We start from the raw sequence: 26021 nt of genomic DNA on the forward strand, positions 1-26021 counted from the left end.
CATTCAAATATCTTTCACCAGAAACCATAGGATGTTACTGTTTGATTTCTTTGGAATGTGAGGAGAGGATACAGAAACACAAATACAAGAATGCTATATTGATATGTACAGGAAAGTGTAGATCAGGGGCAAACTGCTGCTACTTGTATGAGAATAGGAAGAAAAGTGAGGTAGGAACCGTGGTGCTGCTGAAGGAGAGGAAAGTAATAGCCTAATATTGTGCTGAAGGAGGAAAGTACCGTCAAGATCCTATAGACATACTGTTGATGTCTTGTAACTGTGTTGCATGGCACTGTTGAAAGGAAGATACTATGAGGTTCATTACTAATCTGTCGCTTCTCAACATGTAAATACTTTCAAGAATAAGATGTCTATAAGACTGAATGGGAAAAATCTTCATCAGCCTAACAGGTAATTCTGATACTGGGGAATGCTTACTTATACCTGTTAAGTGAAGCCTATCTACTATTTGTTTCTCTTACTTTTTTGCTATATGGTCACAATGTTTGTCAAGTTGCTGTCTTTTCTTTCTGCTCCACTAACATGTGGATTACTGGAATTCTGTCCACAAACATACAATCTCATCATATGTAACAATTAACAACACTATCTCACTAACTGACACAGCTCATTCTTCAAAACCCTAGATTTTCCTGCAGTGAGCATTGTGTGCTAGCCTTGCTTTGGCAAAATGGTAGGAGCAGAAGACAGAAGTAGAAACATTAAGCAGAAGTAGGTATGAGCTTTTGCAAACACTGCACTATACTTGCCCTCTGCCAGTGGAATATTAAGGGTGAGGCACTAAAGGCTAAGAAGCGGCACTGGAGTTCTTTAGTTATGAAGAATCTGTTGCCTGGCCATCCCTTTGAGAGATTTCCAACTGGAACAGGCATCAGAGATATAGATCGATAGGTAACAGGCCAAAAAGAAAAAATTTGAATCTTCATAAAATTTTTGGTATAAACTTAGCTTTATGATGCAGCCCTGTCTGATGCACTTACCAAACCCAGTTAAGTTTGTCCTACCTCTTCATCATCTATCAACTACACCACTTTGATATATTTTCCTTTAAATAAACGAGACCAATTATCACACTAGATTATCAACTCGTCAAAAACTGACATTATTTTTGAGTGATTCTTCTCTCATTTTCCCCACTTCCACATACTTTAGTTGTTCTGCAGAAACATCAATGCTCCCTCTGCCACTTCAGTCCTACAACTTAAACACATACATCAAATGTCTTCTGTTCAGTTCTTATTCAATGTGTTCCATGGTAATATCTTTTTTAATAACTTTTTAACTAAGGATGGTAGTCTCAATAAAAAATTATTCAGCTACATCTAGATCTATACAAAATGTTAATATCATAGACAGATAGAATATTTATAATCTTAAAAGCATGGTAAAATATCAAATACAATCACAGTCATGTATCTATAATTTCTAATAAGCATCAGTTGAAAATTTAGTTAAAAAGTTCTTAAACATCTGCAAAGTAACAGTTTTTATAAGCTCTGATGATTCCTCATCACCCAAAACATTTACGAAGATGAAAAATGACAAATACATCATTTCCTTCAAAATTTCATAATCCACAAATTCATCAAATTTTTACAACAGTTTAAATGATGTATAAGATACTTCCCATTCTCTATGCGAGCAATGTAAGAATGTGCAATTACTATTTGTGTCTTACGGGGAGAGACTTTTACACTTGTGTTGCCCTGTCTCTTGACTTCTGTGTGTATACAAACAAACACACAAATGTGCACACACCAGCCTGCCAGGTGTTGTTTGGATGGGAGGGGTCTTTTGCTACTACAAATAATTGAGTGCAGTATTGAGTATCATGAGGATCTTTGTCACATTATGTAGTGTTGAGCTTTTGTGGTTGCTAAGCAGCCACTGATAGTTCTGAGTACTCTTATTTAGCTTGTTTTGCAGTTTTTCTTACATTTGTTGTGAAAGGGTGGAAGACTAGGCAAGTGAAGCATAATTTAGTTTGAAGCAGATGAACTACTGGCAGAGGAATTACACTTTCTTATTCATGTTCTGGACATCATCCATACCTACAGCACTACCAATAATGATTCAACATATCTCAAGACTCTTCATACCCAAGATGAAACAACCACAATGATGAGACTGAACAGTTATAGCTCAACTGCCATGTACTCGCCCCACATACAGCATTACTAAACTTCATGACCTGTTGTCCCATCCAGTGGATATAGCTGGAATCCTGAGCACAAGAAGAGCTTCAAAAAGACAGAAGGGACTACCTGAGCAGAAAGTAAGGAGATTGCACCTGGAAGTACAATATAATGTGCTGTTAGATACATTTCTGTGGTGTTCTGATAAAAATGGTAACAAACAGCTCAAAATGCTGTGACTCCTATCTGTGAAAAAGGTTTTCAAAATTCAGTAAAAATTGTACATTGCTGTTGACCATATTTTTTTTTATAAAATTCTAAGAAATTTAAGATAATACATAAAACGTACACAATAATGAACAACTAATTCATCTCGTGGCCACTCACATAAAGTGAAATATCTTACATGTAGCATATACTTTCTTCTTAGAGACAACTTTTAAAATTCCATTTTTTCATTATCATTTTGTATAACAATACCAGTGCATATGTTCTCCAATAATAAGATTTCAAAATACAGATCTTTAAAAATTTTGAGTCTTAAATACATCAAATGTTATTAAGCCTGTATTTCAAATGCTAAACTTCATAAAATTTCAGTCTACTCTGACATTGCCCATACGATGAATAAATATTTTGTAACAGTACACTGCAGTTCTGACAGATTTACAAAATGGTAAAATTTCTAATCTAATGAGGGGGCTTTAAATGGACTCCTTAAATTATTCTTAGCTGCAAAAGCTCAAGAGTTTGCACTAAGAAATTCTTGCAAGACTTCTCTGGCATTCTCACTGGATTTGAAGAGTGACTGGAATGTTTCTTTTCCCTTTCTGAAATGAATACACTTATTAGGTTATCTTGCAAATGAAGGGTGATATAAAAGGCATTTACAATATTTCATTCAGCTGCTTTAAAACTAAAACTATCTTGAGAATATTCATTTACAGTATTTCATTAACAGCAACTTTAATAAAACTAAACGTAAAAGGAAAATATTCATACGCTAAGTAGGTGCTATTATAATTCTACTTGTCAAGAACTAATGGCAACCTAATGATATGATACAACAATCCTCAGAGTAATGTAATAAAAATATTTTTCATACCTCCTCATTCTGCAGATCTGTTCCAAGTGTTTTGATTTTTCTGAAGCTTTCAAGAGTACTGGGTGTGGCACCTGAGCAAGACGTGCTACATTTAACCCATAACTCTGACCCGCACTTCCAGATGTCAGTTGATACAGGAAGGTTACAATGTCAACACCTTCACCTTCTGTTTAGAAAAATATATTCTACTGAAATCATCAAATTTTAACATCTGAAAGTCAATATAACTAACTTTCAAGCATGCAGCGGCTAAATATCCATACAAAAATTTAACAGGTTCTTAATCTACAAAAAAATATTGGTCTACATCTTTATATTTACTAATCATACGATAAAAAACAAAAAGGAGCTTTTTCAAATATTTTTTCCTACTCCCATGGCCCCCATCTAAAGAGAAAGGTCATTAGAGTACATGAAAATGTTTTGTTCAAAGTAATGAATCAAAATAAGCTCACATAGTCATAATGGTAAATTTTACTGAAACATCTGCACCTCATTATATAAACTTTGAAATCTGCTTATCTTTCTACGTAAACTTTGAAGAACATACAGAATTTTCAAACATGAAACCTATCACTAAATCCAAAAGACAAGATTTTCAATGTAAAATAATAAGATACTAACCTTCCTCATTCACAATGAAGGACATATGGAAGTTGCCCACTTGGTTTGGGTACAGCTCCTCAAATTCAGTAAGGGGCAAGTAATGGGTCACAAATATTGTGAGACACTTCACCTGGGAGAGTTGAAAGAGATCATTTAGAGAAGAAATATGATAATGAGGAAGCATCTGCATGGATGATAAAGGGATTGTATGACAAAAAGCCTGAAGTGAAGTGGTTTTCCATCATTCCAAGACCTCAATTTCTCACCTTTCTTTCTTTTACATTGGGGACTCTAGACATGAGCAAAAGTCCACACCATGGCTGGGCCTTCATTGAAACAAAAAGGTGACTGAAAGGTTAATAGAAGGAACAAGAGTAAGTATTTATGAATTTTGGAGAAAGTGAAAACCTGTCTTTTGAAATGTGCTACATCATATTCATTGTGAGAGACATGAAAAGGTAGAGTTACAAGGCTTCAATATCTAAAGGGGGGAAACGGTTAACAAAAAGGCCCACCCTTAAGTTGCCAACAGCCATGTAGTAATCATGTGATGCAACAGATGAGTACAGCATGGTTTAGCAAGTGGAGGCCACAAATGCAGGAGTGAAAACCAAAGTAATACCTATAGAAGAGGGAAAATGAACAAGCACAGCAGCAAGCAGATCAAGTTTTAAAGTTTATCTGGAGGATTTTATGAGTCGGACTGCTTTCACTCAACCCTGTCAAGAAATAAGGATGTTATGAAATTGTGTTCTGATCATATATGTGAGGATCTATTCCAGGAAATACATATCTAATGCAACTTAAACATACACATTGATATGATATGGCAGATGATCCTTTACTAAAAGTTGAATTATGTTTTTGGATTTCTGCTCTTATCCAAAAGGACTCATCCACTGTACATATGAATGAAATCTAAGGAGACTTTTCAGATCAATGTAATAAAATGAATAATCTAATAATCATTTTAACCAAAATTCATTTACGTCAATTTTTTTATACCTATTCACTCTTTAGTAAGGTGGGTACATGAAAGATACAGTAATGATGAATTTAGAATGATGTTTACCTGATTGAGGAAGAAGTCAAGCGCTCCCATGGCAATAGCTACACCATCGTGCGTAGAAGTACCTCTTCCCAGTTCATCTAAGATCACTAGTGAATTAGTTGTTGCTTCATGCATGATGTCTGCAGTTTCTCCAACTTCAACCATGAATGTGCTGCGTCCAGTGTAGATCTCATCTGCAGCACCCATTCTGTTGAGAAATGAAAGACTCTCAGGAGTAAAATGGCCATTGGTGCTACTGTCAGTATGAATTTCACATTCTGATATGACAAGGCATTGGCAAAAAATATACATAAACAGGCCCTCTCATCCCCAAAGGAGCAAGTATGCAGTCTGTTGGGGATCATAGGGCCTGGGAAGTGAGTCACTTGTTATTCGCCAATGATATAGCACTGGTGGCTGATTCAAGTGAGAAACTGCAAAAGATGGTGACTGAGTTTGGAAAAGTGTGCGAAAGGAGAAAGCTGAGAGTACATGTGAATAAGAGCAAGATTATCAGGTTCAGCAGAGTTGAGGGACAATTTAACTGGGATGTACATTTGAAAGGAGAAAGGCTGGAGAACGTGCAGTGTTTAGATATCTGAGAGTGGACTTGGCAGCGAATGGTACCATGGAAGCAGAAATGAGTCACAGGGTGGGGAAGGGGGCAAAGGTTCTGAGAGCAATGAAGAATGTGTGGAAGGAGAGAACATTATCTCAGAGAGCAAAAATGGGTAAGTTTGAAGGAATAGTAGTTCCAACAATATTATATGGTCGCAAGGCATGGGCTATAGATAGGGTTGTAAGCAAGGTGGATGTATTGGAAATGAAATGTTTCAGGACAATGTGTGGTGTGAGGTGGTCTGATCGAGTAAGTAATGAAAGGGTAAGAGATGTGCGATAATAAAGAGTGTGGTTGAAAGAACAGAAGAGGGTGTGTTGAAACGGTTTGGAGATATAAAGAGAATAAGTGAGGAAAGGTTGACAAAGAGGATATATGTGTCAGAGGTGGAGGGAACATGGAGAAGCGGGAGACCAAACTGGATGTGGAAGCATAGAGTGAAAAAGATTTTGAGTGACTAGGGCCAGAAAATACTGGAGGGTGAGAGGCATGCAAGGAATAGAGTGAATTGGAATGATGTGGTATACTGGGGTCGACGTGCTGTCATTGGATTGAACCAGGGCATGTGAAGCGTCTGGGGTAAACCATGGAAAGTTTTGAGGGGCCTGGATGTGGAAAGGGAGCTGTAGTTTCGGTGCATTACACATGACAGCTAGAGACTGAGCGTGAATGAATGTGGCCTTTGTTGTCTTTTCCTAGTGCTACTTTGCACTCGCACAGGGGGAGGGAGGTGCCACTTCATGTGTGGCAGGGTGGCGATGGGAATGGATGAAGGCAGCAAGTATGAATATGTACATGTGTATATATGTATATCTGTGTATGTATATGTATGTATAAATTGAAATGTATAGGTATGTATGTGTCTGTGTGGGCGTTCATATATATACATGTGTCTATGGGTGGGTTGGGTCATTCTTTCGTCTGTTTCCATGCGCTACCTCACTAATGCGGGAGACAGCGACAAAGTATGCAAGTGTATGGACATTTATGTATATACATGTGTATATGAGTGGATGGGTCATTCTTCTTCTGTTTCCTGGTGCTACCTCGCTGATGCAAGAAACAGCGATCAAGTATAATAAAAAAAATAATAGAAATATATTATCAATATCTCCCAACAAATGATTAAAAATTCTAGTTTTCATATTGCAATTTTCTCATTACTTGATAAAAGGCTTTTTGGTTAATAATCTATTACATGCCTAGTTTATTCAAAGTATTTTTCAAAATACTAAAGTTATGACCATTTCCAAAAATACATCAAAAAGCCATACATCCTTAACCTACCCTCCCAATTCCATCTTATGTTTACCCTTTCTCTGCTTCTGTTTTCTACTTGCCTGGTATATATTGCATCCAAAAGTGACATCTCTACTGAATCTGCAGGAACATAGCTCCCTGTCTGAGCCATGAGGGCTATGAGTGCCACCTGCCGCATATAGCATGACTTTCCACCCATATTTGGCCCTGTCACAAGCATTACCCGCTGACCATCAACCTAGAAAAAGACATCATTAAAACGTTAGATAACTATTCACTAAATACTAAATTTATTGACACTGAAATTTCAGAGTACAAATATAGTCTCACAGCATCTACTTTATAATATAAACATACCTCTAAATGAGTATCATTTGCAACATACTGTTCATCCGCCAGTTTTAACTGACTGACAATTGGATGTCGCCCTTGGAGAATTTTCAGCATCCCTCTACCACTTTTGCTTTCAAAAATTTGAGGTCGGCAGTAACCCTGAGCTTTTGCAACATTTGCAAGTGAAATCAGAGCATCAAGAGAAGCGAGGCATCTTACAGCCTGGCGATGCTGTTGATAGTGATTGGAGAATGATTCTAAAACTGCAAGCCATGCCTGAAATCATAGAGAATTTTATTTCAAATAACACACTACTCTTCTATTAAAAAGAAGAATTTTCATTGAAAAATAAGAGAAATTTTAACCCAAGCATGTTATCATGATTACCACACAATACTGGTGATGTGTTATGGATATGATGGTAAAAGTCCACGATGTGAGGATTTTCCTGCACAAACAAACTCTTTATTCATGATATTCAATTTAATAAATTATGTTCAAGTGAGTTGCAGTGACAAACTTATGGAGGTGTTTTTCAAAATATCTGAGAATTACCCACACATACAGTGTACAGTAAATATTAGGACTGCCACAGTAAAAGGGTTAAAAAAGCTATTCTTTTGCTAATACTCTTCCATGTACCTAAGTAGACAGAATAGTTTTAGATACAGAATACCTAATACAGTTATCCCAAAAAATGTGATTTTATTTCCCTTTTCATTTTTTAGTTCAAGTGCAATTTTGCTTGAAGCTGTGAGGACATATGTGTGCCCTGATACTACACTTATATGTTAACCCTGCTTAGTTTGGCAGCAGCCAATGACCCTTGTGGGTGATGACAGATGACAATTTAGAGGCAGAAAGGTCTCATAAGCAAGAAAGGAGGGAAAAAATAGGGATGAGAATAAGAACCTTTAATGTCACCTGCTTGATGTTCCTAAGACATATGAGTGATATGTCAGCATGAAATTACATAACTGGGAAGTGAACTGAGGTGTGGCAGAGATGGCAAAAGAGGTGGTAGCACAGGATGTGGCCATGGCAAGAGAAGTGAGAGAGAAGATTGTAGAGATGGTGATGCAGGTGGTTGTAGACGTGGTGGCAAAGGGGGTGGAACAGGCAGCTGCAGAGGTGGTAGAAAACACAGCAGAAAAGGTAGTGATCATGTTAGAGGTAATGGGATGGAATAGATGGTTGCAAAGTTGGTGGTGGTGGCAGAGGTGGTAACAGGGTTAATGGTAGTATGGTGGTAGCTGCAGCTGCAGAAGTGTTGGAGGTAGTAATGGTGAAAGATGTGGTGGCAGAGGAAATAACAGAAGTAGTGGCATAAAAGGTGGCATAAATGGTAGAAAACGAGGAGGGAGGGATGGTGACATTAACATTATCATTGCCCCTATAACCTACAACTCAAATACAATCATCACACTTTAAACTCTCTAAATCTGAAACCGTGTACTTCAGGTGATCTAAATAATGTTGCTCTTCAAATTTGCTGCAAGGTTTATGATATTTTCAGAATTTTCTTCCTTTGACTAACATCCTATTCAAATTTTCATTCATCAGTACAATAAAAACCCATTCTAGTACTGTAATTCATATAGACTACGCTACCCTTTCAGTAATTAGATTTTATACCTAGTCAAAGAAGCATATGCAAGCAGCCTTAAAATGGAGAAATATACAAGCCAAGCTAACTAAAAGCAAATACGTTTTTCTATCAACAAATCTTACTTCTTACTAAGCACAAAGAACTCAACCAACCTCGTGACAATCAGCTTGTAATTGTTCTCGCAGCCGCTGTAATTTAGCGTAAAAATTTTCAATCTCAGGTGACCTAAATCTGCAACAAGCTTTTGTCCTGTGGAAAAAAATTTCTACAGTCTATGAAGAGGACTTTGTTAATAATATACTGCCCATGTAAATAGTACAATTACAAACACCATGAATTTGCCATCAAAGTATTGGACTACTGATAAAGAGTGTCTTGTGTGGAAAAGATCAGGAAACATACTCTACATCTAATGTATCCCTGCAGGTGATGCTAGTCATTATTTTTCAGGCCCTGGCCACTCTAAATCTTTTTCACTTCATCCTTCCACCTTCAATTTCGTCTCCCCTTCTCCTTGTCCCCTCCACTTCTGGCACATATATCCTCAGTGACAATCTATCCTCACTCATTCCCTTCATATGTCCAAACCATTTCAGCACACCCTCTTTAGCTCTCAATCACACTCTTCTTATTATTGCAACTCTCTTGAACCCAATATTACTCACTTGATCAATACTCCTCACAAAATATGTTGCCCTAAAACTTTTCATTTTTCAACACACCCTCACTCCTCAATATATTCTTATCCATAGTCCATGCCTCACATTAATACATCAATGGGATTACTAAACATTCAAACATACACCTTTACACCCTCCCAAACAGTGGCCTCTTTCCAAACATTCCACAATGCTCCCATCACCCATCCTGACTTACCTCCACACCTATGGTCCCATTCACTGTCACGTCCGCTCCCAGGTATTTAAATATCCCATCTCCACAGTGTTTCCTACATTCAAACAAACATCCTAAATAACCTGTCTCTCCAAACTGCAAAACCTAATAAGGAATAATAGACATTAAATTTCATAAAAAGTCATATTTCAAACCCCTGAGTGGATCAGGAGGGATAATATACAGCTACAATATTACTGTGCTCAGAGAAAGCCTAAAATATACAATGAAAATAACCTCATACTAATATATCAATAAAACATATTCATTACAAAGAACTAATCATACATGAAATGTAATTCATCAAAAGCCTTAGTTGCAGTAAAAATTATTGTTTTTGTGATACATACGAGCTAATTTTGGCCCAGTTCTTCGGAACTGCATTTAAGTGAGAATTCTTTACTTCAACAAGGTATTCAAGCCCTGATACTGTTGTGTAACTGAAGCTTAGAAGTTTAAGTATCTGCAAGGATAAAAAAAAAATATTGTAAATACACAGAGACAGAATTACTCTTAATCTATAATTTGCATTTGTTCAGCACACATGAAGCAGTATGGAAATTATCATATGATGTTTTCACACATATCTGAATGATACAAAAATCTTGGCTATTGTCTGCCATATTCATGATGGCATTTTATGAAATTCTGAGCTACAAGAATCATTCTTAAAATTCTCCTACATACCCTGGCAATCTCTGGTTTAAGATCATCTAGTTGTTGTTTCACATCAGTTATTTCTTGTTGTCTTTGTATAACTCTGGGGAATTCAGAATAATCCCTGAAGAGGCTTGTCTTCTTGCCTTCTCTGAAAGATTAAGGATATGAGGTTACACAGTAAGTGAAAAGTCACCTTTGGCTGTGGTAATTTGGAATGTTGTATACCTAGGAGTACAGTCTTATCAAAGAACTTCTCACTCCAAAGGGGTCTACATTTCCCTGCTATTGAAAGTAGCATAGCCTTGGGATGCAGAAACCTTTAAAAAGATCCTAAGAAACATTAAAATATCATGGTGACATACTCAGCCCTTATGCACTCCTATGACCTCATTCCACTCTTTGCTCTCACAAATGAACAATGATTATAAAAGCTCTAAACAGAATGCAGGTCTTCTATGAACACTTATAGATGGTTATTGAACATTGTAAAGAAATAATATATCCATGAAATAAGCTTACCTGGCACTAGCTTCATTAATATTGTTTGCAAATGAATCAATAGTAGATAAACCATCCACAACGTCCCGAAGAAGAGCTAGCAGACCAGATGTTTTTATATGGTCTTCTATATTGCCACCGACTCTAGAAAGCTCAGAATGCACACGACTTAATCCTTGCACTGCGAACCAAAATTCATGAGGACTGCACTGAAACGGGATAAAAGTTAATGCATTTATAATGAGAGAGTTCAGAAAAAGCACTGGAAGAGTGGTTGTGATGGTAGAGAACTTGAGCTGATTATCTGCTTTATATTGTTAAGGAAGGAAAAGAAAAGGCCTCTAGGGATTTGTCAATGATGATATTCATAAGGTAACTAGAAACATGTCAACAAAAAATGTTGTGAAGTTGTGAGCATACTTTTTTTTGGTTTACCGTACCTTTTTGTGAAAAATGGTTGTTAGAGCTCTCTCAAAATCTGGCAGTTTGTAAAGGACATTCTTCAGTTTATTCAAAATTGGTGCATCAGATTTCATCAGCTCCTCAATCATATCTTGACGTTCAGTTATTTCATCTATGCTCAATAAAGGCTGAACTATCCAGCGTCGAAGGAGTCTAAAGGGGTAAAAATAAACATCTTTTCTTTTTTCTTTCAAACTATTCGCCATTTCCCGCATTAGCGAGGTAGCGTTAAGAACAGAGGACTGGGCCTTTGAGGGAATACCCTCACCTGGCCCAATTCTCTGTTCCTTCTTTTGGAAAAATAAACATAAACATAAATTATTCAAAATTTTCCATCAGCGAAATTTCAACAAGAAAATAATGTGATGATTTTTCAAGACAAATCATCTGTATACCCTCAGTGATGGTAAAAAGTGAGATAAATGTCATACAGAAAGAAAATGATTATGCATGTAGGTGAGAAAACTGTAAATATGAATATGCATGTACACGACAGGGGGGAGGTGATGATGATGATATGTGGGGAAACTTCTGAGACCTATAATGGGCTAAAAGTACAGGATTCCCATAAAACAGGTGATGAGCAGCATCGATACTGTAGTCAAACAGTTCACATATCGTCACAATACAGACATACATATCCCACTATTAAAGCTGTTTTTCTGTCTATCTACCTATCTATATATCTGATGCCTGTTCCAACTGGAACTCCCTCAAAGAGGTGGCCACAGCAATAGTCTCTATAACTAAAGAAATCCAATGCCACTTCTTAGCCTTTAGTGCCTTACTCTTAACAGGCCACTGGCAGAGGGCAAGTCTAGTGCAGTGTTTGCAGAGACTCCTACCTGATGTTCCCATTGACTACTTCTTTCTAATGCTCCTACCAAAAAGTTCCTACCTACTATCTCTATCTACCACTCTTACCATTTTGCCAAAAGGCAGGGATAGCGCATAGTGCTCACTGCAAGAAAATGTAGATTTACAAAGAATGAGCAGCATGAGTTAAGTGTTGTCAAATGTTACATAAGACAACATGAGACTGAGTGTTTGTGGACAGAATGCCAGTAGTCCATATGTTAGTGAGGCAGAAAGAAAAGACATCTACCTGGGTCATAGGAGTGCAACATGACAAGCACTAAAGTGTTGGCATACTAAGCAGATGTTGCAACTCCCCTGATACAAAGGCGGGTAGTACTGGTATCATAACTCCCTGATCATTTGCAGCCTCCCAACTACTGCCTACTGTTTTTCTACACTGGACCATGTAAGATGACAGACTTCTTATTTCTTGCAAGAGTTGGGTAGCCTCAAAAAGACCTTGAAACAAAACAGGAACAGGAGATGACTAAAGATATGGTAAAAGAGTAGACAAAGGTACAGTACACTTAGTATGCTTAAGGTGGTCATAGAATAGATTAGTATCTATCATTGTGTGGACACTACTGTATACAATGGAGATTTCATTTTAGCTAATCTACCTTCTTGCAGAGAAATGCATAAAAAAATTATATATATATCCTTACAGGAAAGGAACTTGTTAATTAGCATTCCAAAATATATGTAATATTCATCTAAACATTAAACTTTTTCAGAGAATTACACCATATATACCTCTATCATCACAAAACATACAACAAAAATATGAAACTAACCTGGACCCAAATTTAGTCTGTGTTTTATCAAGTGCCCACAACAAACTGCCTTTTGTCTCACCATCCACTGCATTCGTCAACACTTCTAAGTTCCGCAGAGTGGCACCAGAAAGTTTCATGTGGTGACTGCTTGAACTATACTTATGAATTGATCTGGAAATGATAATCATTATAAACACTGCCTATCATCCATAACAACTGTTATCTTTTTGAAGAATTTGCTCCTTAATGAACCATCAAAAACATTTATAATTCTGCAAGAAATTCTGTATTTCAGGATGATAGAAAAGCATATTCCAGTCCTACAAAAGTTCACAATCTAAGCAAAAGAAATAGTAAGGTTATGTAATGCCCTTAGTAAAGAGGAAAATAGTATGAATAACATACCCAGCCATTTTTATTATACGATCCAATTTGAATTCTGCAAGATATATAAGGGTAGCCCCAAGGCAGCTTATCACATTTGGTGGAAGCCCTGATATGTGCTTTATCTTCTCTTCTTCATCCTCAAATAATTCACATAAACGTTTCAAAGACTGAGAGTAATCAAACTCTGCCACATTCAATCGTTCAATTCGAATACAATCCTCATTCCTAAGACAAAAAGAAAATATACACAAAATTAATAGTATGTATCAACAGCAAAATAGTTTTCATGACACTGTGAATACATACTAGGATGAAAAGCAAAAAATAAAATATAAAGCTACAGAACATCAATTACCTACAGTAGTGACTAAAATATCTAAAGGGGAGTCTGTGTATCACTGCTTCTGATACAAGAAATAGTTTCTTTTCATTCGTTCCTTTTTGTTTCAAGTTATCTTCCATCTTGCACTATTTGTCTTTTTGGATGGTATCCTTATCAATTATTTGTCTTATAACATCACAGAATATTTTCATGTTTATCTATAAGTTATTACCTTTGGCGATCTCACTCCAATTTGTATATGTATCTACAATCCTTTCAATGATCATTCTCCAATCTGTTTTCTTGTGATGGAAAATTATGATGCTCAACTTCTTGTTAACTTCAGTTACTGTATCACATTCACATTCAGTTAGTTCCTCTTTGTATGTTGCAGTTATTTTCACAATATTGTGATCCAATATGTTTGTATGATGCACTTATACATCTGACAACAATGATATGTCATTTGCAAAGATAAGATCATTATGCTGTTTCCTCTTTGTCACTTTGTGGTTTATCTGCACATGGTTAAATAAATCACAAAGATTAATAAAACTTTGGAATTATTCTCTTTCAACTGCTGATCCATTATTCATATCTTTACATTTCTATAGCATCTATAATCATTATAATTGTTATGTTCTGGGCAAATTGTGATGTTTTAAACTGAACACAGGGAAATGAGTGACTTTTATAAAAAGAAGTAGGTGCAAGTTACATTTCAGCACTACTGAATTTAACCAGGATTCTAAATCCCTCTTTGAAGATACTGCACAGGTCCTAATTAAAATGTGTGTTCAGCATGAAAAAGAAAACAAGTAAGAAAGTTAAGAGGGGAGAAAAACTAAAGACATGAACCATATATAGTGGAATAAGGTTAGATTTTAAAGGAAGATCATTTATGGAGAGAAGGCGACAGAAAGAACACTGAGAAACTCCAATGTCGGTAGGATAAGAGAGGAGAGTGGCTCCAACAATGACTGCTGCAATGGCCTAGCTAAATCCAAGCTTATACAAAAAAGACCACCTATAGCTCACACCTCGGTTGTTTTTGCCAAACATAAAAAAAGCAAATGAACTTACTTTGTCGTGGCTGCTGTAATAGCTTTTACAGTGAGATCTGATATATTTGCAGGTACTATAGCTTCAACTGGCTGAATGTGATCTAAATGACACCAAAGTTCTGTTCTCATGGAGGAGTCATCAAAGACATCATATACAATATCTCCAGTGCTTGGTTGGATGGCCTGTAATGACAGAACAATATCAACATCAAGTATCCAATAAACTAAGTAGCAAGAGAGGGGGATGAACCTAGATGAAGTGATCTCTCAGCATCCAATCTGACACCTTAACTAAATATACTCTCTAAATATATGAAATCCTTAAAAATCTCCAACCTCTCATTTTACTTAGGTTACCATTCACTTTCATCTTCAACATTTTACCAAATTATCTCAAAACATCCTGTAGTTATTCCACACTCTCCTAAACAAGCACAAGCACTTACTCCTTAACATACACTTACATTATCCAATACTTGTATTTACTCTCAACTTTAATCTTTTATACACTCTCCCAAATTTAGAAACCAGCTTTGGCAGTCTCTAACTTAAATTTGCCATCAGCACATGTCATCCACAAACAGTAACTGACTTTCCTCCCAGGTCCCCTTGCCCCTGACGGACTTCAGACATATTCCTGTCTCCAAGACCCATGCATTCACTCCCCTCACCACCCCATCAAAAATGAAATGAAATTAAACAGACATAGTGACACCCAACACACCATTCACAGACCTAGCTTCACTTGGAACCACTCACCCTTCTCTTTTCTACTTGCACACAAGCACTACTCTCTGATAAAGACTACTTATTGCTTCTCATAGTTTTCCTCCCATATCACAAATTTACACAACACATACATATGTGTTGTGTAAATTTGTGAAGTGGCTGGAAAACTACGAGACTACTTATTGCTTTCATAGTTTTCCTCGCACATCAAAAATTTACACAACATGTATATATACAAGTACCTATAAAGCACCCTTTCTTTACACTACTAAATATGATTTACTTCCAATACCTAGCATTTTCAATATAATGTATTCACAACTATTCAACTTCACAGCACAGAACTTTCCTCTTACATTAATCTCATCACTTCCACTTTTTCCTTTACTTTTTTAAAAAAATTGTACAAACATTTCAACTTTCTATTGTATACCATTACTGATTTATTAGCAATGTGGAATGCCCTGTGGGACATAGTTACTTACAATTATTGAAATACCAATAGTTCCATCCTTTCCTGAAGAACTATTGCCTTCGTACACTACCAGAAGCATTGCTGTGGCTCCTTCAGTGATATCTCCATCACCAACAGCTTCCCCACCAGCTGCAGGTGTTACATCCTCACCAATGAGAGTAGAACGAGTATAGAGCGCTGTGAGTTCACGACCAAAAGGTGCATTCTTGTTACTGCCAGCTGCCTTCAGAGCAGCAGTTTCAGTTTGCTTTACAACCCCAACTTTGTAACCTATGAATAAAATCAACAATTTTTATTTCATGCTTTATATATAAAATTTTCACTCTGATATCAATGCAAGGGGTGGTGATGCTGTGTCCTGTGGGGTGGGGTAGTGCTGGGAATGGATGAAGGCAAGCAAGCATGAATATGTACATGTGTATACATGTATATGGCTGTGTATGTGTATGTATATATGTTGATATGTATATGTGCATGTATGGCTGTTTAATGTATATACATGTGCATATGAGTGGATAGGCTGTTCTTCATCTGTTTCCTGGTGCTACCTCACTGATGCATAACTGGTACAGGAAGTAAATAAGTAGATACACATACACACAAGGTACTGAAATCGTTCATGAACACAGAGAGAGGATGAGCGAAGAATGATAATGTGTTAGAAGTGTAGGGAGCAAGGCAGGAGAATAAGAAGGATCAGGTAGGACAGAATAAAGGAGGCTTTGGGATATTGGGGCCTGAAGAGTCAAAAGAATGAGAGGCATGCATGGGATAAAATGAAAGGGATCAATTGTATATGGGAGGTGATCTGTTGTCCCTGGGCTGCACCAGGTCAAACGATGTGGTCGTGTGTAAATTATAGAGTAGTCTGCAGGGCTTAGGTGTGGAAATCTAGCACTGGTTTTGGTACATTATACATAACAATTAAGAGTAGATGTGAACATTTGTTCTTTATGCTACCCCACTAAGGCAGGAACTGCAATTAGCCATGAAAAAATTATCTATATCTAGACACTCTTTTCACTTTCCTTCCCCAGGATCTTTCTATGGGACTTTTGTTGCAATCACTTCACCCACCACATACACTGGGCAAACCTGAGCTGAATTGTGGTGATGTTAGGTGTAAGTTTATGTAAGATACATGCAGAACAATTTTGGAGTAAGTGTTCAGCAGCTTCAGCAATAAAGCTGAATCTGGGTATGAACTCTTGAATATTCTCTATCAATGCAACATTTTAAATCTACACATACCATCTGCAATTAACATGTCCTCTGTTCCCATTCACATTGGGTGAATCAAAAACATACATATTTGAAGAAATTCATTTTCTAAAACTAAAACACAGTTCTAGCCCTATATAGTGGTCTCTAAGTGCAGGAACACCAGATTTCCAATATACTGGTATAAAAAGAAACCAATGAACAATCTGTGTAACCTGCAAAATACATATAAGCTAAACAAAAACAATGCTACATGCCAACTATATAATAGGATTCATATTGTTGACCTAAAGAGTATCCAATCACTTTAGGCATACCTTTTGCAACAAGTCTTCGTACATGAACATGGAGGCGATGTGTGGGAATGCTTGCAGTCATAAAACTATGGTCCAAGTGAGCAATGATGTTTAATTCCTTGGATGCAATCTCAGCATCTTTTCCGAAAAACCTAGAAAAAAGGGGTAGTGTGACTCTGAGGAATTCTTACTTAATTCTCCATCAGATTAATCTTTAAATAAACTTTTTTTTCATGTAATCAAATACATTGGCCTCTAACTGTGAATGAACAAATAATGTTATATAATAAAAAACCAATGTAACAAAGTTCCATAATACTGCTAAAGTATACCAGTAGGTAACATGAGCTTATCTCAAATCTTCATTATCAGGGAAGCAATAGATGGTACAAGTCCAAGCAAGAAAAATAAGGAATGTATGGGATGAAAAGCTTGTCCCTAGACAGCTTGTCACTGATGAGGCTTCTTAAGTCTTGCTCAAAATCAAATCCCTGTCTTTCAGTCTGATGGCGAGCTTATGAAACTACCATTCATAAACATATCTCTACGTTAAGTCTGTATGACAGAGGAAAAAAAAATTATGTACGAGAATACCAAAACTCATTCTATAAATCATTACAATACATTTATGGCTAAAAGACTCCTTTAAAAAGGGAAAACCAAGTTATGAATGATGAGCATGAAGAACAGTGTTCTGGAGAGCATTCAAAGTTCTTTGGAGTGTAATATCTTCTACAAATGCAAAAAGGTTGTAGTAAACTATCAAATATCACAAGCACAAGTGAATAATTCTTTAAAAACTCCAATCTAGCACTGGAAGATGGCTCTCAAGAAGTAAAAAGCACAGCAATTTAGAAACAACACAATCTATATTGCTGTAGATGCAATGCTGAAGCCTTTGATATGAGCACTGTTTTCATTATAGAGAAAAATGTAGGTTTTGAGAATTCAAAAACCTTTGCTCTCTATGGCAGTGTCCCATGAGCATGAGATATTCTCATATCTCAAAGAAAATCAGCATTAGGAGCTTCTAACCCTCAGCACTTCTCAAGAGGAAGCACTGGTCTTTCCCATTACTTGCTAACCACTTCCCCATGGTAGTGACAGCTTACTCATTTCAGGCCCATCTCTGGCCAATCAGTGACTAACACTGAGACAACATCACTGACCCACTCACTTCCAGCTTCTTAAAATTCACAGACTGTGGGCATCAACTCAAAAATAGGTAGGAAGAGAAAAAAAAAAAATTAAAAAAAGGGGAATGAAAGAAAAAAAAAAAGGACAACACCCTGCAGAGAAAAAGATTTTCAATTTTCAAAACCTAAATTTCTCTCCTTTGTGTTCTTCCCCACAAGCATGAGAGCACAGCCACATGAAGTATGTTGAGTATGGAATGATTGCATGAAAATGTATCTGAAACCATAAAATAATTCAAATATATGGATGGCTACTGCAGTTATGCTTGCTTATACAAGCACCTGAGCACCATGATACAACATATCAAAGAGGGATGAATTACAAAAAATCCTCAACATGAAAATTTATAAAAATGCTTATCAACAATTCTAACCATGCAAAAAACAGAGATCAAGTGTGAGAAAATGGAAATGTACTGGAATATGTCCCATCAAGAAGTATTTAAGGAAGGAAGAGGTTAAGGGCACCTGGATACAAGGTCTCAAAAGACTACTGGAAGCCACTGCTGTGTGCTAAAGCTTCAGAGGATATATATATATATATATAAAATCACTGCTGAAGTACCAATTGCAAATCCCTCATCATATGAAAAGTTTTCAGTTTTTGTTTTATTGGTTTCCTGACAGGTTCAGAACAAAAGGCAAAATGACAAAAGTATTCTGAGGTATTTAAGTCTGAGAATCAGTAAAAGATAATCTATATCAAGCACATCAGGAAAAAAGATTTCATTTGCAAATACTTATTCAATATAACTCATGCAAGGTCTTCAGATACCAACTAAAAATGCAATGATTTATCAATATCAAAGATAAAATTAATACATTCAAACTATTGTGGTTCATGCAAAATCAGTTTCATAAAAGACATACCTACCTGTATTTGTATCCACATTCCACAAAAATAATCACATCCGGATTTTCATTCTTTATAGAGACAACTTGTTGTTCTAAAGGAGTGAGCTTCATTCCAGGAAGAGCTTTCATAGGCCCTGACTTGACTGGTAGAGACTCTGCTTGCTGGCTGCTGGTAGTGCTATCACTCCTATTTTGTGATCGGGTCATTTCAAAAAATTCTCATTTAGAACAAAAATACTATACGAAAATCTGCTTTAAAATCTGCTTTATGCAATTTGGTTGTCTACATAGGCATTATCTACAATTAGTAAAATATTACAGGAGTTACATGATCAGGTTTATAATGAAATGAATGTTATTTAGATATCATAATGGTGAAGTACTTCCATACATACAACAGTTTACTTATGCAATTACAACTGATGCCTACATAAAGCAAAGAACAATATAATACTTTTGAAAGATCAAGAAACTAGCTGAAAAAGCACATCAAACTGTCAAAAAATAAATAAGAGCTGCTGAAGGTACTGCAAAATTCCTGAAAAACTGATATAATCTGATAATCACTATGACAGACCAAGTAAACTGCATTAGGAAACAGAAAATCAAAGAGTTTAGACCAGTCTTGTAATTATCTTAGCAGAAACGGCATATATGTATCATGGATTACAACCCCCTGGCTGAAGGGTTAGTAAGCAAAAGACACCAATTATCTATGCACAGGCAGTTTTATAATGAATCCCCTATCCCTGGGGATAGGGGATTAAGAATACTTCCCATGTATTCCCTGCGTGTCGTAGAAGGCGACTAAAAGGGGAGGGAGCGGGGGGCTGGAAATCCTCCCCTCTCTTTTTTTCTTTAAATTTTCCAAAAGAAGGAACAGAGGGGGCCAGGTGAGGATATTCCAAAAAAGGCCCAGTCCTCTGTTCCTAACGCTACCTCGCTAACGCGGGAAATGGCGAATAGTTTAAAAGAAAAAAAAAAAAAGGCAGTTTGAGCTAAGTTTGATTCACTTTGCAATAAGATATCAAGCATAACACACCTGAAATTATCCAACTTGCTCCTGACCTCATTTTGGTTGACCTTCTTAAATGTTCTTGATGGAGGATGGTCCTGATGTACTTCCATTATGTCATCTCCATCCTCTGTTGCTGTTTCTGGTAGAGAATCTTTTTTTTAAAACATTATGTTTGAGAAGTGGAAAAAAGAAATCTTTACACGTAAGAATAAAATTTTATACCTGGGGATAGGGGAGAAAGAATACTCCCCACGTAATCCCTGCATGTCGTAAAAGGCGACTAAAAGGGGAGGGAGCTGGGGGGTTGGAAATCCTTCCCTCCAGTTTTTACTTCTCCAAAAGAAGGAACAGAAAAGGGGGGCCTTTCTAAAGATTTCTCAGGACCACAAAACCTTTTCACTGCTTCATTCTTTCTATTCTACCAACATCAAAAATACAAGTTATCCATTTATAATGCTCTTACTTATCTAACTCTTCTGACCTACATACTCTTTCATTTCCTTATGCAAGATTCTTGCATACCCTATGCTCATTTCCCTACTCACCCGTATTTCTAGTTTTCTCCCTTGTGTGACTCTATTTCAGCTTCCCCAATTCCATCCCTACTAAACTTTACTTCCAAGCATTCAAATTCATCATTATTTCCAGTTCTTCAATGTGCAATCTCATCTTGAATGGTGATCTCCCATCCCTTCAATTACTATTGCCTTAATTTCATTCACATTCACTTTCAACATCCTCCTCTTACATACCAATGAAAGTTCCATTCTACCCAAAGGCACACATCAGCAAGCTCAAAGATAGATATAAAAAGCTTGTGGCCAACAGGCTTCTTCCTAGGTATGATGTAGGGTTTGTAATCTTAGGTAGAATGTTAGGTTTTTGAAGTAGCCTCATGGATATATATAGATACAAGTTTCACAGATTTGCAAAACAGCAATAGCTTTAGCTATTATGATAGGACTTGTTAGCTAAAGACTGCTTGCTAAAGCTAAAGACCTGACTCTTAGAGGTAAAATGGTTATAAGAAGGTGGCAAGATGAATGCCTTATGAGAATTATAATGTTTCACTGTTCAAGTAAAAAGGAGGTATCAAAATGGCTAATTCTCTTAAGACCAAACCCATGGGGTTCTGATCATAGGTGAATATAACAAAATTCATATTTCAGTTTACTAAGTACAAAAACCACATACCTGCACTAAAAGCCTGAAGCCTATTCTTGGTCCATGGTGTGAGACATGCTTTCCTGGGGCTACAATCAACATTAATATCAGAAGTTTTAAAAATGCCATTCTTGTCATCTTCATGTTTAGATCGTTTGCATGAGGATTTCTTTGATTTTACATTTTCTGGATCACTCCTCTTTGTTCGCTTTAAAGCCGGTGATATACTGATCTGGAAGAGAAACCTTTAAAGTTAACAGCTATTTAGTATTATTTCCTATGAAGACAAGAAAAAATGTTTTGAAATACTAAACACTAGTTCAGTACCGGAGGCATCTGTAAAAGTACCTGCAACACCAGATACATGACCCTTTCTGAAATGCTAAATACCAGATATCTGGTTCGGCTAGATATATAGCATACAGCCAGATATAAATAAGTATCGATATACTGTACCACTACTGTATACTAAACCAGCAATATACTGGATAAGGCAAAATTTATAGAGGTAAGTATAAAACCAATTACGTACCAACAACATACAAGCAATTCTTACTCTAAAATACTAGCATTTATATAGCAAAGCTAAAAACGGCATCTAGTGTTTTTTAATTTATCTGAGTAGCTGTGCAATCTAAGACTTTTCCATATACCTGCATCACTTTACTGTAGTTGGCACATAGCTGTCCCAAGATTAATACATACAAGAAGCATTCTACTCAAGCTGTTTACACATTCTGGATATGGTTCTATCCTTGTCCACTGATAACACCATTTCCAAAATCCACAGTGTGTCAACAGAAAATTTCTCTGCTTACATTAAGCAATCCTAAACTTTAGGAAACATTTGCTTTCTTTATAAAAAAAAAAATCATAATACTACTTTGTCGAAATTTCATGCTCCTTATCTTAAAAATATGCTATGCTTGTCGGTTAACTGATTTTTTCATACCTGAATTTGATAGTATTAACTTTGCTTAGGCCTACTTGGTGAGGGTGTTATATAAACACAAGGTTTCAGGAAACAAGACCTCAGCAGAACTTAAACTTTCAATAATTCATTCAGTCACATAATACTGTACATATTTCCCCTGGAAAAGCCTATCAATAAGCCAATCCCACTAGCTCTGTAGGAAATTATATCATTTGCTTCCTGTTATGAGCCTGCCCCTAACTATTTATTATCAACTTAAGACTCAGATGCATAAGTGAAATTTCACTTAAACTTCATAATTTCTCTTACTTCTGACATAAATGACATTTTCAACCATACATGTTCATCATTTCCCACATTAGCTAGGCAATCCCAAGAACAAATGAAGAAATGGCCTCATTTGCCAATATCTACTCCCTATTTGAATATATTGCAAGTCTTGTGGAATTTACAATTAACATAAGCAGAATACACAGTATGAAACAAAACCTCTGGTTTGAAGTTTATAATATGTGGATAAATTCTTGTCCAAATCTGGGAATTTAGTTTGCCTGTTGATTTTGCATTATTATTACTGGTGCGTGGAGTGAAAGTCTGGCATGAGTTGTATGTGATATCTAAGAAGGTGGGTGTTTTGTTTGATGAGTGTTCAATTGATGTGACTTGAGGGTGAATGCTGGATTTGTCTGTCTGGGGTCAAAACGGTGATTGAAGACTTTTGTGGAAATAGAGACATTCTTTTTGGATGTGCCAATGTCCCACCTGAGTAATGTAGTGATGCATGTTTGTTGTTGCTGAAGTAGCATTAGGGTGTTGTGATGTGATTGTGAGGTCATCTGAACATTGGAGGACCTTCATGTAGTTTGCTGCGGGTAATGGGAGGTCATGCTGGATGAGATTGAAAAAGGATAATGTTTCACAGGATTTATTTGAAATAAACCATTCTGGCAGAAGGCCATCCTAAAGAATTTTGTCCTATCAGGCAGCTGATTGGAGTAGGTCAAAGATGTCATCTCTGGCTGATGGTGGGCCTAAAATGCACAACCTGCCACTAACATGGTTAAATGGATAGCAAAGAATGAGGAAGGCCAGTGCTTCCTTACAGAAAACACAGAGGGTTCACTGGTCAAAACTCCAATTTTCCTTGACAATATCCTAAAAAATCTCTCATGCTGGTAGGAGAGATCATAGACTGCATTAGAGTATGTAGAACACTCTTTTTATAAAGATTTCACATAAGGCAGGGGATAATATATGAAATACACAGAAATACTAGTGAACCTGAGGATAATATCTTAACATATACAGCTGTTATATATCTATTAAAGTTAAATATTTCAAAGTCCAATTCAGAAGCAGCAGAATAGCAGTTTCCCCAGTGTAAAGCATCACACATGCAGGAAAAATACGAATTGCATTTGTCTTTTAACTATAATACAAACTGGAGGCTTTAGTTTCTTAAATCAATTTTCACAAACAAAAATGTTACCTCAGTAATTTTGTTGGAATTATTTTGCTTTTCATCATCAGTCTCATAAGCAGCTTTTCCACTTTTCCTGACTGGTGCAAAGAACTTTGATATAGTAAGCTGCTTCTTGGCACCTGAGGCAGACATCTTCACTAAACTTCTGTGTAGAAAGAAAATCCCGAAAAAAATACCTAAAAAATAAAACATAAATATTTGTCAGTTCTCATAACATACTCTTTTAATTGCAAAGGCAAAAAAATAGAACATTGATGAAAAATATAACAAAATTACTAAATGGAACTTGCAATTATGTATGTACCTCTTTTAAAATAACTTAAAAGATACTACCTGGAGCAGGACTAACCAATAATACTGCATGCCATATACATGTCTCACAAAACTATTGTTTTCTGCTCCCACAAACACTCTGCATAGATGCCACAACTATTTTACCAGGCTTTCAGATATAATCCACAGAATTGTTGTCGACCTTCGAACCAGTATTCACTCAAATTGTCAAGTTTTTAATCCCAATGTACAGTGTTTGCAAAAAACACTGTCCAACCCCCCCCACCCCACCCCACCCCATATATTTTTGTGAGTGCAAGCATATGATACATTCAAGGTTAAATCATCATAAATCTGGTCACTGAGAGTACAGTTTCCAACAATAAGAGCACTAGGAACCTGCCTCAGTCTGTCTCAGAATGCAAAATCAGGTGACTGCTTCCTATAATACCCTATCATGAGGATGGGACAGAGTGAAAGAAGGTTTCAATATGATTACTCCCTAACAGGAAAGAAACTTCAGGATTCTGTGTATGAAAAGGACTTGAGAGCTGACATTATCTCTAAACTGTCACAGAAGTCCCACATTTGTAGAACTGTAAAGGAGCCAAACTATCTGCTAACAAATAGTAAAATGGCTATCAAGTATATAAGAAAATATTTAACAGGTTGTTCACATCAAATATATAGACAAAACTAGAATATATTTATCAACTCTGGTCACCAACCCTAGAGACGTTCTCTAATATCCTCAATACATTGACAAGGAATCCACTGGTCTCTGTGTTTGGAGACAGGCTCCACTGGTCTCCCTGCAATGAAGATGGAACCCACTGGCCTCCAGAAAAGGGCAACAGAGATGGTACATAAATTACGACAGCAGAGTTACAGGGACAAACCAATTGCTTTAAATTTGCCAAACATGAGAGAGAGAAGTGAGGAGTGACCTGATCATAGCCTTTAAAATCTCAAAAGCTATAGAGATAGGACAACCAGAGGACATAACAAGAGAGCAAGGATTTATCTTAATTTTCAGTGACACTTAAAATGTACTAGTGAAGCTCATAGTAATACACTGCCAAAGTACCGCAGGATGTACACAAACAGATGACACATCGTGATCCTGCACAAAACACTAATGTAATGCTTGAATCCTTCAACTACCATTTCGGCTACTAAGGGTGCTCCAACTTGTTATGATATTTTACAAGCATAGTGATAAGTGTATAACATTCAATAACTCCTAACTTTCCATGACACACACACAAAGGATGTCACTTTACTTAATACCACTATATAAAACAATGCTCCAAATCCTGCTCCAGAGTTATATGTGTAACCACAACGAAATTAGTGTTTTAATACGAAGCTAAACTAAAAATTTAACATTTAACTTACCTTGAGGGAATTCTCGATCAACAGCTGGCACTTATAACTTTTGTCTTCTTGGATTATTAATGACCGTAGACTATTGTTACTATACCATGACCGTTCATCTCCCGCGTCCCTGTGGCTGCTGGTTGTTGTTAGGCCAGCGACCACACCACCCAACCACCCCCGCACACCCTATCAACACAAAACATTTTCAGCGAACAAGGTATAATTATCAGATGGCGATTATTACGCAGGGAAACCTTAATGAAACATGCTTTTGACTTAGAACATATTTCATTACTCTAATCTCATATTACCTGTGGTGCTTTCGATGAATTTACAG

The 26021-nt window shown here is 36.6% G+C and overlaps 1 protein-coding gene across 1 annotated transcript; it reads right to left on the reverse strand.

Moving 5' to 3' along the window:
• Nucleotides 1–2620: 2620 nt before the first annotated feature.
• On the reverse strand, nt 2621–25835 carry LOC139764330 (DNA mismatch repair protein Msh3-like). Its single transcript, XM_071690844.1, has 21 exons — nt 25703–25835; nt 24038–24207; nt 21645–21846; nt 20475–20589; nt 19452–19619; nt 17403–17533; nt 15875–16134; nt 14680–14843; nt 13293–13499; nt 12906–13058; nt 11232–11406; nt 10813–11000; nt 10321–10441; nt 9984–10096; nt 8892–8988; nt 7155–7406; nt 6878–7035; nt 4940–5126; nt 3886–3997; nt 3262–3427; nt 2621–2986 (listed from the first exon to the last, which is right to left on the reverse strand). The coding sequence occupies exons 2-21, from the start codon at nt 24161–24163 to the stop codon at nt 2899–2901; spliced, it is 3183 nt and encodes a 1060-aa protein (XP_071546945.1). The 5' UTR covers nt 24164–24207; nt 25703–25835; the 3' UTR covers nt 2621–2898.
• Between the last annotated feature and the right edge of the window lie 186 nt (nt 25836–26021).

The sequence above is a fragment of the Panulirus ornatus genome, chromosome 49, assembly GCF_036320965.1.
Source record: "Panulirus ornatus isolate Po-2019 chromosome 49, ASM3632096v1, whole genome shotgun sequence".
Taxonomy (NCBI): domain Eukaryota; kingdom Metazoa; phylum Arthropoda; class Malacostraca; order Decapoda; family Palinuridae; genus Panulirus; species Panulirus ornatus.

Excerpts from the sequence above, each read along its gene's own strand:
- LOC139764330 (XM_071690844.1), bottom strand. The coding sequence starts at position 24,163 with ATGTCTGCCTCAGGTGCCAAGAAGCAGCTTACTATATCAAAGTTCTTT. Across the intron at positions 14,844-15,874 it reads CTATTGGTATTTCAATAATT|GCCATCCAACCAAGCACTGG; the intron begins GTAAGTAACTAT and ends CTGTCATTACAG. Across the intron at positions 5,127-6,877 it reads TTGGATGCAATATATACCAG|AATGGGTGCTGCAGATGAGA; the intron begins GCAAGTAGAAAA and ends ATTTCTCAACAG.